This window comes from Anas platyrhynchos, chromosome 2 (genome assembly GCF_047663525.1).
Source record: "Anas platyrhynchos isolate ZD024472 breed Pekin duck chromosome 2, IASCAAS_PekinDuck_T2T, whole genome shotgun sequence".
Lineage (NCBI taxonomy): Eukaryota > Metazoa > Chordata > Aves > Anseriformes > Anatidae > Anas > Anas platyrhynchos.
This window is the reverse complement of record NC_092588.1, coordinates 112,843,778-112,855,839: the sequence shown is the minus strand read 5'-3', so window position 1 is coordinate 112,855,839 and position 12,062 is coordinate 112,843,778. Positions and strand designations below refer to the sequence as shown.

Here is a 12,062-nt window from a genome sequence, read left to right as displayed (position 1 = left end):
TCTCACATATGTGTGCTGTCCTGATTTACTGTTATGGCTGGGCAGTGGTCTATGCTTAGTTGAGTTAGCTTTGTTATAAATATGTGGATTTCAGATGGTTAATGCTCTCAGAATAAAGATCTCATAGAAGTTAACTGCTACAGAATCAGTGTAACAGGTCCAAAATAGAAAGTAGAGGATCAGCATGTGACTGTTCATTTTACCTTCCCAACAAGGCTTCCCTAAGTAGCAAGCAGCAGCTGCAGTTAAAAATAGAAGGTGATAAGCAACTTTAGTTAAACACAGAAGTCACCCTTCATAACGGCAAGAAAGCAACAATGAAGTCTCTCCGATTCCTTAGCGCTGAAGCATTCGTGTCAAATGCAGACTTTGCAAGGAAGAGTCTCAGCAGTGTTGCCCATAATCTTTTTCCTCTTCTTTTTAAAGCAAGCTATTTATTAGAGCAAGGGGAAGTGATTCATGACTTGGTAAAGAACTGGCCGCTTGTCGACTTTAACATGGGAAAACTTCTGGGAACTACTATGGACTACCAGGAAGACCTGAGCCACAGAACATGCTCAGTGTGCTTGGAAAGCTGTCTTACAGGGCTGAGAGACTATGTCCTGCATCATCCTTCTCCCTATGTGAAAAGGTTGAAACTAGTGGACCTGACAGGTATAAAAGATGTTGAAGTTCAATTTTGTGACTGTAAGAAGCCAATGGGGAGGTGGGCCAGGACAGAGTTGCTCTCTAAGCTTTGTTTAGAACTGCTGGTTCACCTGCAACAAATGCAATGCAAGCCATGTACCTTTAAAATCAGTATTGATGTGCTAGTTGACTTGTTTGTTACGGAACGCAACTATGAGCTGGTAGTGCAGGCCCTGTTGCAGAAATGTTATTGTCCACTGAAGATCTGCTGTGTTGCATTCAGAGCTGACAACTTGGCTTTGCAGAAATTCTTCTATATCATAAAGCTCACTGACCCCTCTTTGTTGCGCAAACTGGAAGTAGTTCACAATGTTCGCCTGGAAATGGAACACTTGGAAATACTCTTCAACAGCATCCACTTCCCTCTGCTGATGTCCTTGACCCTGCCAGCACGAACATTTAATGTGCTGAGACACACAGCTTCAGATGAACTGATGCTTACCACAATTGGAGAAAAGATGGGTGAAATGACACAACTGACTGAGCTGAGTCTGGCTTTTTCTATACTCACAGGAAGAATACAGAAACTGCTCAGGTAATTTGGTCATCCTGCTTTCAGCCAAAATGTAAAGAACAGTCATTAGTGCCATCAGCAATTTGAGAACCTTGTAGAATAAGGGAATTGCGTGTATCTCAGGGTTTTTGTGAGAAAGAGCAGCAGGAAGCTAGGGAAGAGTATCTTGGGGTGAGAAGTGGAAGTCAGTATATTGTCTAATGCATGTAGAAAACCTGACTTTCTTATTAGCCTTTCACAACCCATCTAATGAGTATGAGAATATTTTCTTGTCTGCCAACATAAGAGAGGAGTATACCAGGACATCTTTGGTTTGCCCCATTCCTGAGCTTGTATCTCAGCTTGGGCTGGCCTTCAGTACAAGACTTAAAGCATATTCAAAGTGTTTTTGAGTCCTCTAGTGATTTTTTTTTCCTTTAAAAAGTAGGTTGTAAATATAGTTTCCATAGATACTTTATATTCATATATGCAGGAGGCTATTTCAAATGGGCAGAGGAGCGGGGGATCGTGGCATGCAGTTAGTTCCCTACATCAAGGCCTCTCAAGGCAGCCGAGGGAACTGCCAGGACCCTGTAGCCCTAATGAGAGTGGCTGATGAGGCTTGGGTGGAGCCAGGAGCACCCCTCTGTTGTACAAAGGCAGCCCTTGGCGAGAGACCAGAGCTCGGCAAGTCAGTCAGGGCATGGTGGGTTGGTTTGTGCAGCAGTTCATACAGGCGGGACAAGCAGGCCAGGCAGAGTATCCCTCCCCACTCAGGGGACAGGCTCACCTATCATCTGTATCCCAGACATGTATCCCAGACATCCCAGCAAACCCAGCCATGGTCTCCACCAGGCAGAAAGCTCTCAACAAAAAGACTACGGCAACCCAGACCAACTGCCATCCCCAAAATGTGGCTGTTCAGGTCTCCGGCTGCAGGGGGTGCCTGAGCCTGTTGCTGCCCTCTGAGGGTGGCAGAGATAACACCTGCATTACGTGTGCAGGTGAAGGATCTGATCAGCCTGGTGGCAGAGCTCAAGGAGGAGATGGAGAGATTAAGGACCATCAGGGAGTGTGTGCAGGAGTTAGACTGGTGGAACAACTCCCTGCAAGGCCTGCAAGAAAGGCACCGGGGTGATACACCCCAAACAGTCGTGGACCCCCTGTAGCTGTCGGGCAGAGGGAGGGTACCTAAGAGATGAAGAGGAATAGAAATGGGTCCCTGCTCGGCATTGCAAGCAAGCCTCCTCCCTACCTGCCTCACCTCCCTTAAAAGGTTTGAGGCTCTGGAGCTTAAGGTAAGGATGTAGGGGAAAGTCCACCCAGGAGGTTCTCTACGACATGGAAGTCAATTCCATGCCTCAAGACTTCCTCCACCAAGAAGGAAAGAAGGGTATTCGTTGTAGGTGACTCCCTTCTCAGGGGAACAGAGGGCCCCATATGTCAGCCAGACTCTACCTGTAGGGAAGTCTGCTGCCTCCCTGGGGCCCAGGTCAAGGACATTCCTAGCCTGGTTCACTCCTCTGATTATTATCCCTTACTGATAATTCAGGCTGGCAGCAATGAAATCGCTGAAACAAGCCTGAAGGCTATCAAAAGGGACTTCAGGGGATTGAGGCGGTTACTGGATGAGTGGTGTTTTCCTTTATCCCTTCAGTGGCAGAGAGAGATACTGAAAGGACCTGGAAAGCCCACCTGATAAATACATGGCTGGGAGGCTGGTGCCATCACAGGAATTTTGTTGTTAGTTTGTTGTTGTGGTTTTTTTTTTTTGACCATGGGGAGGTTTACTTAGCACCCGGCCTGATAGCTGCCCAGGTACCCAGCCAGTTTTTAACCCAACAAAGCATACACTAGTCCAAGTCATGAGCAGCCAGTTTCTTCAGGAGAGTGCTGTGGGAAATGGTTTCAAAAGCCTTACTGAAGTCAAGGTAGACCACATCCACAGCCTTTCCCTCATCCACTAAACACATGTCTTTGTCACAGAAGGAGATCAGGTTCGTCAAGCAGGACCTGGCTTTCATAAACCCATGCTGACTGGGCCTGGTTGTCTGGTCGCCCTGCAAGAACCATGTGATGACACTCAAGACAATCTTCCCTGGTACTGAAGTCAAACTAACAGGCCTAGAGTTTCTCGGGTCTACCCTCCGTCCCTTCTTGTAGATGGGCATCCCATTTCCTAGCCGCCAGTTGACTGGGACCTCCCCTGATAGCCAGGACTGCTGATAAATGATGGAAAGTGGCTTAGTCAGCTCTTCCACCAGTTTCCTCAGTACCCTTGGGTGGATCCCATCTGGCCCCATCGACTTGCATACATCTAAGTGCTCTATCAGGTCACCAGCCATTTCCTCATGGATTATGAGGGCCACATTCTGATCCCCATCTCCTTCCACCAGCTCAGGGTACTGGGTACCCAGAGAACAACTGGTCTTGCTGCTAAAGACTGAGGCAAAAAAGGCATTAAGCACCTCAGCCTTCTCCTCATCTCTCGTCACTAAGTTTCCCCCTGCATCCAGTAAAGGATGGAGATTCTCCTTAGTCCTCCTTTCCGTGTTTATGTATTTATAAACATTTTCTGTTATCTTTAACAGCAGTAGCTAGATTAAGCTCCAGATGAGCTTTGGCCTTTCTAATTTTGTCCCTGCACAGCCTTACAACATCCTTATAGTCCTCCCGAGTGGCCCGCCCTCTTTTCCAAAGGTCATAAACCCTCTTTTTTTTCCTAAGCTCTAGCCACAATTCTCTGTTCAGCTAGGCCAGTCTTCTACTGCGCCAGCTTGTCTTTGGGCACGTGGGGACAGGCCACTCCCAAGCCTTTAAGATTTCCTTCTTGAAGACTACCCAGCCTTCCTGGACTCCTCTGTCCTTCAGAACTGCCTCCCACGGGACTCTGCCAACCAGTGTCCTGAACAGCTCAGTCTGCCCTCCAGAAGTCCAAGAAAGCAGTTTTACTGATACCCCTCCTGACTTTACAACCTTTCAGGTCCCTGACCCGGGCCCCAGGGAGGCAGCAGACTTCCCTACAGGTAGGGTCAGGCTGACATATAGGGCCCTCTGTTCCCCTGAGCAGGGAGTCGCCTACAATGATCACCCTTCTTTCTTTCTTAGTGGAGGCAGTCCTGAGGTGTGGAGTTGACTTCCTCGCCCTGGGCATCCTCCTGGGTAGACTTTTCACTTCATCCTCACCTATCAGTCTCTCAAGCTCCAGGACCTTAAACCTGTTGTGAAAGGGCACCTCGGAAGGTGAGGATGGTAGGGAGGGGCGTTCCCTGTGACACTGAGCAGGGACCTGTTTCCATTCCTCTCCATCTCCTAGGTCCCCTCCCTCTGCTCCACAGTGACAGGGCAGAGGGTCCACCACTGTTCGGGGTTTCTCAGCCCAGTGCCTTTCCTTCAGGCCTAGCAGGGAGTTGCTCCACAAGTCTAATTCCCTCTCACACTCCCTGATAGCGCTCAACCTCTCCATCTCCTCCTTGAGCTCTGCCACCAGGCTGACCAGGTCATCCACCTGCTCACGCCTCACACACACGGTGTCTCTGCTGCCCTCAGATGGCAGCAACAGGCTCAGGCGCTCCCTGCACCCAGACCCTGTTTGCCCGTCCTGGCCGCCGCGCTCCCTAGGAGCTGTGTTTGAACGGCCGGGGACGGCGCGCTGCTGGTTCCGCCTGCGCCTCATCAGCCTCCCTCGCGAGGGCTGCCGAGCCCTGGCAGCTCTCTTGGCTGCCTTGAGTGACCTCGATGCCAGGAAGCAAGCCCTGCCTGTCCCGATCCCCGCTCCGCTGCAGAATGTGTCTGCCCCGGAGCCAAGCGCCTCGGCGAGTGGCTGCAAAATGGCGGTGACACCCTCTTGGGCATTTCAACACATACAGCAGAGACAAAACCAGAAATAAAATCTGATGTTTTGCTAGAATTCTGATTGGCTTTCATCTTGGAATGAATCCTTCCTTAAAGGACATGATAAAAACCTCCTGAATGGTTACAGCTTTCTAAAAGAAGCCACCAATGCTTTCATGGTAGTAGTGATCTGATATTAATTCAGCAAGTAATGGAAGCTGACAGAATATAACATAATATACACATAGTATGTTACCAAATTAATACCCTCTAAACCAAAACAGTTCGAGTCAAACAGCTGGGCACTGTGATCTAGTGGTTGGCACACTGCCCATGGCAGGGAGGATGGAGGTAGATGATCTTTAAACACTCATTCCAACCCAAGGCATTCCGAGTCCTGTAAGGTAGGAGATAATTTACAGAACTGATTGCAGGAGCAAAATATACTTGTCATTGTTGGAACATGCTTCTGTTTCTCAAACGAGACTAATAAAATAATGAATGTGGCATATGGCTGCATTCATAATGTGAATAGTTATGTGAAAAATTGTGAATGTAGCTTTTCAATGTTTTATGGAATATTTTTTTATTTTTATTTTTTAATTCTGCAGCCCACTAAAAACTCCGCTGAAGATGCTGGATGTTTCTAACTGCTCATTGAACCATGATGATATGGCCTATTTAGCCAATAGCTTACATTCTTATCACTTGGAAGTCCTGGACCTGAGTGGGCATGATATACCTGGCCTTTACCCATCAACATTCTTCAAACTTCTTAGCCATTCCTCTTCAGTGCTTAGGAGTCTTATCTTGGAGGACTGTAATATCCAAGATAGTCATGTCAACATGCTGATTTTAGGCTTAAGCCCTTGTCATAAACTACAGGACTTTAAATTTCTTGGAAACCCACTGTCATCTGAAGCACTTAAACACCTTTTCGCATTTCTCTGTGAATTGCCAATGCTGAAAAATGTGGAGTTTCCAGTTCCAATGGACTGTTACCCTATTGGCATCAGCTATCCAATTGATGATGCCAGTCTCTGCAGATTTGATCACCAAAAATATGAAAAAATAGCAGAGGAGCTTAATCTCATTTTACTCCAAGGAAATCGTGAGGATGTGAAGGCTTCAACTCCACTCTTTGGCAGTTATGATGCAGCTGTTCAGGAGACAAATGAAGAATTGGGAGCCTATTTGATTATGTCCTTTAAGGAGACTTTAGAAAAGTTCACTGCTTCTCTTAGCAAAATGAGTTAAAGTTATAACACAGTGGTGATCAGATGTTCTGCCGAATCAGAAGCAAGTTTAGTCTTTACTGGAAATGTGGCCTTCATTGATCAGTTTTGAGCTTTCTTTAATTTCTTTAATTTCTGGACTGAATTTACTTCTGTTTTAATATCTTCTTCTCATTTGAGTTATTTTAATTATGCTATTTCATACCACTTACATAAAATACTGCTTCATCTCAAAAGAAGGGAAGATCCTTAATAGCTTATCTTTTTACACAAAAGCACTTAAGCACTTTGTTTCTTAGTAAAACAAGAGGTGTCTAAGCTTGGCTGACTTCTTACAGTTTTCTCTGATTTGGCAGTGAGGCTTACAGCCCAACAGAAAAGAAGAGTGACATTTATTTGGCAAGCCCCTGTGCAAGAAATGTATTTGAGTGACTGTACACAGCATCCCAGACCCCTCAACAAACTGTATTAGAATGTGGATAAAGTGGCTAATGGAGTGTCAGAATGCAGCAGTAGGGCCACAAAAACACATCTAGGGAACATACTATAAAAGAGGAGGAAACTCTGGGCAAGTGTCATAGTCTACTCAACTTCTCACCTGTAACTCTGCAGATGGGCCAAAGAGAAAGATACTAGCAAATCTTCTACATCTGCTGAAAGCCAGTCAAATCTATCAGAATCCAAACTGGAGACTTGGTTATCTTCTATTTTATGGGAAGGGGAAGGGGAAGGGGAAGGGGAAGGGGAAGGGGAAGGGGAAGGGGAAGGGGAAGGGGAAGGGGAAGGGGAAGGGGAAGGGGAAGGGGAAGGGGAAGGGGAAGGGGAAGGGGAAGGGGAAGGGGAAGGGGAAGGGAAGATGCTTGGTTCCACGACCAGCAGTCTGCCATTAAATAGAGAACTATATACTTCATTAGTTCTTGAAATCTTGGCACAGAAAAAGAATGTTTGGCAGGAGTTTAAGTATCATGATATTAAAGATCATTATTAGGATAATAAAGGCAGCCTACTTGAAGTACTACCGGATCTTATCAACTGAGGGTGAGGAAGAAATGTTCTTGTAGGCAGTGCTGGCTTATGAAGCCTCCTATTTATCTACATTAAGAATATGCAAGCAGCTTTTAACCTAGCTTCCAAAACAAACAAACAAACAAACAAAAACAAAACAAAACAAACAAACAAACAAAAAAAAAAAAAAAAAAAAAAAAAGAGAGAGTGAGCACTGTGCAGAACTTACAAGTTCCACAGCATACATTTAAATGAATTTTGGATGTCTGCTTCCCACAAACTCCTGCCTATCTTCCATTTTTCAGTGACACACACCCTATGCTGTCAATTTATGTCTTTCAGGGCCAGGAGAAGGATGTAGAGACAATGGTTTTAGTTTAGTTTAGTTTTAGTGTGATGCCTATTTCAAATCTTTTCTTTGAGGCTGGAGTACATTGCTTTAAAGAAGTGGTGCACATACATCACTGCATGCAGTTCTGAAGTACTACAAACCAGCTGCATGCAATTACTTTTGCTGTGGTAACAGTCACTTCTTTGTAGAAACACTGTCCTTAACTCTCAGATATCCTACTTTCTCTCTTGAGTTGCTTTCTTAATTATGGTTGCTAGTGTTTTAAATACAGGCTGAGCTGTAACATTTTGGCATTGCCCAGGCTTATTGCAACAAGAACATCTGCTGTCTCTCAGAAGGATCTCTGCATGGCTTCTGTCCCAGCAGTGCTGTTTATGGTTTGGGCCTGCTCTTTCTTCCTTTATCTGTGTGTGTAGGACTTGGCATTCTGCTATAAAAGAAGATGTACTAATGCTACAACTACCTAAGCATTTAAGGTTAACCTGTACATTGCAAGTACTGCCAGGTTTCAACTTAATCCATACTTGAGTCCCCTCCCAAAGGACAATCTTTCTACTTTGTACCAACCTGGAGCCTTGTAGTTGATATTGCCAGCTATAGCCATTTAAAATCATGGAACAGAACTCAAAATGCCCTAAGATTTTAAATTAAATTTATCTTTTATTTCAATTCTGTTTCTTATCGGTTTATGTTACAGGAAATTCTCATTTTTGAGAATTATCATTAAACACAAGGTTCAGTAAAGAGAGAGGATCTATTCCTTTTGCTGCTTGTGCAAAAGCTAAAATTCTCATGTTTGAGAACGCTGGGTTATCTTAGGCAACAAAATAATATAATACAGGGAGAAAAAAAGGGGGACTGTTTGACAATATTGTGTTACTGATGTTCCAGTAGCATTATTCTCAATGATACCTTCTCTAAGTTCACTAAAGTGGCAGTCACCCATAAGTTTCAAATACTTGCAAACAATAAAGACTAAGAAGGGATACACAAATACATTTTTTTATTTTAAAAGCAGTGGAAGTTGTTAGAAACATCCCTCCCCTTTGTACAGATTTTTTTATAAGAAACTCTACATAGCTAAACAGGCACACCCTATGAAGAATGGAATCTGTTAAAAGTGAAATGGTTATCAATTCCTTGGTAACAAAGTAATTTTTCCCATAAGAATTAATGTAACGTTGGGGCACGGACACAGTGCAGGTACTTTAAGAAACACAGCTAGTCTAAGTATGTAGTGAAAGTATGTGTGGCATGGAAAACTTAGCAGCAGGAGCAGGACAGGCAACTGGAAGAAATGTTGGCCTTTTGGAATAGACAACTGTTCTGAAAGATCACTGCTTCAGCAATGAAACTGAAGGCAGTCTTTTCCTCTGAGGTCTTTGTTGCCTCTTTCTGAAAGGTTATGTTGTCAGCATCACTGTCTTTCTTAGATGAATCAAAGACAAAAAAAAAGTGAAGGATGGAAAGCAAGGCAACAATGGCAATTAGCAGAGCAAGGTATAAAATAACTGGTGACAAACTCTGAAACAGTGGATGGAGATCTAACAGACTATGGTGCCACCAGTTCTGAAGATCAGCCATCTTTCCTTCTGAAATCCCAATGATATTTTATTGTTTTTTTCTTCTTTATCTGCCTTTATAGTTCCAGCTGTGCACATTTCTGGTCAGTGCAACCCCTTCCAGAAATGCCTTGCTGCATGGGAAAAAAATATCCACCCTGCAATTCTGTGGAAAAATTTGGAAGCTCAGCAAGGTGCTTTCCTGAAAGCCCAGCAAGGTGCTTTCCTGAAAGCATTCCTTTGATATTATATATTCTCAACCTTGGTAAAGAACATCTCTGCAGGTAGCATGACTGTGCAAGACTGAGCAAGTTATAGATTTTAACAAGAGGGTAATAGTGTGACAGTGCAGGTAATCAGGTAGTGATCATTTCAGATGAGACCACACACTTCACCATAAATGATAGAAAGCTGTGATTTTTTATTTATTTATTTTTTGTGTTGAACCTACTAACTAAACAGAATACTTCTGAGCCAAGGCTCAACAGCCCATACCTTGTTTGCTTCAGAACTGTGAGTTCTGCCTCTTCATAGCAGAGATCCACAAGTCTACCCTCTGGTAATTCTCCATAGTGTGAAGGAAACTATAAGGGGTTTCTAAAGTGGGGATTCTGTAAGATAAGAGGACGCAGCCAGGCTAACTTGGAGAAGTGACAGACTGCAACCTTGCAGAGAAACAGCTTTCCTCAGTCTCATATAGTCTACAAGGGTGTGACATACTTACTGAGTACTGATGAATGGGCATATATTGTGGATAGTGTGTGGAAGAAAACATGGTTCTGTTCTGGGATTTCAAAGAGGAGAAGAAACTGGTCTGAGAGGTGGAAGAAGAAGCTCTCTGGAAAAAGGCAGCAAGTCCATGTTGTGGGGTAACCTCAGGTAGGCAGCTAAGCAAGAGATAGCTGCTTGTTCACCCCCTCCCCCATTGGAATGGGATAGAGAATCATAGAATATTCTGAGTTACAAGGGGCCCACACCGATCATTGAGTCCAACTCCTGCATCCCAAAAGGACCAACCGAAAAAAACAGACCATGTATCTGATAGCATTGTCTAAATGCTTCTTGAATTCCAGTGTGCTCGGTGCTGTGACGACTTCCCTGGGAAGCCTGTTCCAGTACTCAACCACCCTCTTGGTGAAAAACCTTTCCCTGAACTGCCCCTGTCAGAGCTTCAGGTTGTATCCTTGTGTCCTATTGTGGGTCACCAGAAAGTGCCTGCCCCTCCACTGTCCCTCAAGAGGAAGTTGTAGACTGCAGTGAGGTCTCCCCTCAGTCTCCTCTTCTCTAGACTGAACAAACAAAGTGACTTCAACTGCTTCTCATATGTAGTGCCCTGCAGACCCTTCACCATCTTTGTAGCCCTCCTTTGGACCTTGTCTAAAATTTTTGTATCTTTCTTGTACTGTGGTGCCCCAAACTGCACACAGTACTTGGAGGTGAGGCTGGACCAGCACAGAGTGGAGCAGGACAATCACTTACGTTGACCAGCTGGCAATGCTGTACTTGATGCACCCAAGGATATGGTTGGCCCTCCTGGCCTCCAAGGCACACTGCTGGCTCATATTCAGTTTGTTGACCAAAACCTAAAGATCCCTTTCTGTGAGGTTGATCTCTAGCATCTTGTCCCCCGGTCTGCACATATAACCAGGGTTGCCTCTTCCCAAGTGCAGAATCTGGCACTGCTCTTGTTAAACTTCATTTTTTTGGTGATTGCTCAGCTCTCTAATTTGTCCAGAGATCTCTGCAAAGCCTCATCACCCTCAACAGAGTCAACAGCTACACCCAATTTGGTATGGTCCCTGAACTTGCTCAAAAAGCCTTCATCTAAATCATTTATGAAAACATTGAATAGGACTGGTAATAAATTGGATTCCTGGGGAACCCCACTACTGTCAGGGAACCATCCTGATGTAATCCTATTTACAAGAGCTGTTTGGGCCTGACCTGTCAGCCGATTGTTTACCCATTTTATTATGCTTTTATCTAACTGTATTCTGGTAATTTGTCCAGAAGGATACTGTGAGAGACAATATCAAAAGCTTTACTGAAATCCAGACAGATTTCATCCATTGTCTTCCTTTGGTCAACCAGATGGGTGATCTTGTTGTATAAGGAAATTAAATTTGTTCAACATGACCTTCCCCTTGTGTACCAATCTTGGCTGTTACCAATGTCTGCATTGCCTTTCAGGTGTTTTTCAATAACTCCCAGAATAATCTTCTCCACAGTTTTACCAGGAACTGAAGTGAGATTGACAAGGCCTATAATTGCCAAGATCTTCCTTCTTGCCGTTCTTGAAAACTGGGACCACATTTGCCAGATTCCAGTCAACCGGGACCTCTCCAGATTCCCAAGACCATTGAAAAATAATTGAGAGGTCCCACGATGACATCAGCCTGCTCTCTGAGTACTCTGGGATGAATCCCATCAGGCCCCATGCAGTTATATGCATCCAGGTGGAGCAACAAATCCTGCACAAGTTTGGGGTTGACTGCAAGCTTATCATTCCCAGAGTCATGATCCTTCAACTCAGGGCAGCTGGGGTCCCAGAGCCCATCACTGGTGTTGAAGAGAGGGCAAAAATGCATATAAGTTTAGATATTTTTCTTCTTTTTGAAGAGAAACAGGAGAAATTGTGATTTTCCATAAATCTTTTAGAAACAGCATTTTATAGATGAAATTTTCCAAAACCAATGAGCCCTTCAAACACTCAGTCTCTTAAAATTTGTCTTCATCAGTGGCTCAAAAGCAAGATATTGACAGTGGAAGATCTGACTTCGAGAAAACATTATAATGCTTCTCCAGAAGCATTATGTCTCCCTATTTCATTCCCATTTCATCTCTCAGAAATACTTGACAGAAAAAGAATCATGTTAATTAAATCCATTGTGTTT

The 12,062-nt window shown here is 44.3% G+C and overlaps 1 protein-coding gene across 1 annotated transcript; it reads left to right on the top strand.

The window, feature by feature from the left end:
- Positions 1 to 250: 250 nt before the first annotated feature.
- LRRC14B (leucine rich repeat containing 14B) lies at positions 251 to 6,981 on the top strand. Its single transcript, XM_005017360.6, has 2 exons — positions 251 to 1,222; positions 5,626 to 6,981. The coding sequence occupies exons 1-2, from the start codon at positions 318 to 320 to the stop codon at positions 6,269 to 6,271; spliced, it is 1,551 nt and encodes a 516-aa protein (XP_005017417.2). The 5' UTR covers positions 251 to 317; the 3' UTR covers positions 6,272 to 6,981.
- Positions 6,982 to 12,062: the final 5,081 nt, after the last annotated feature.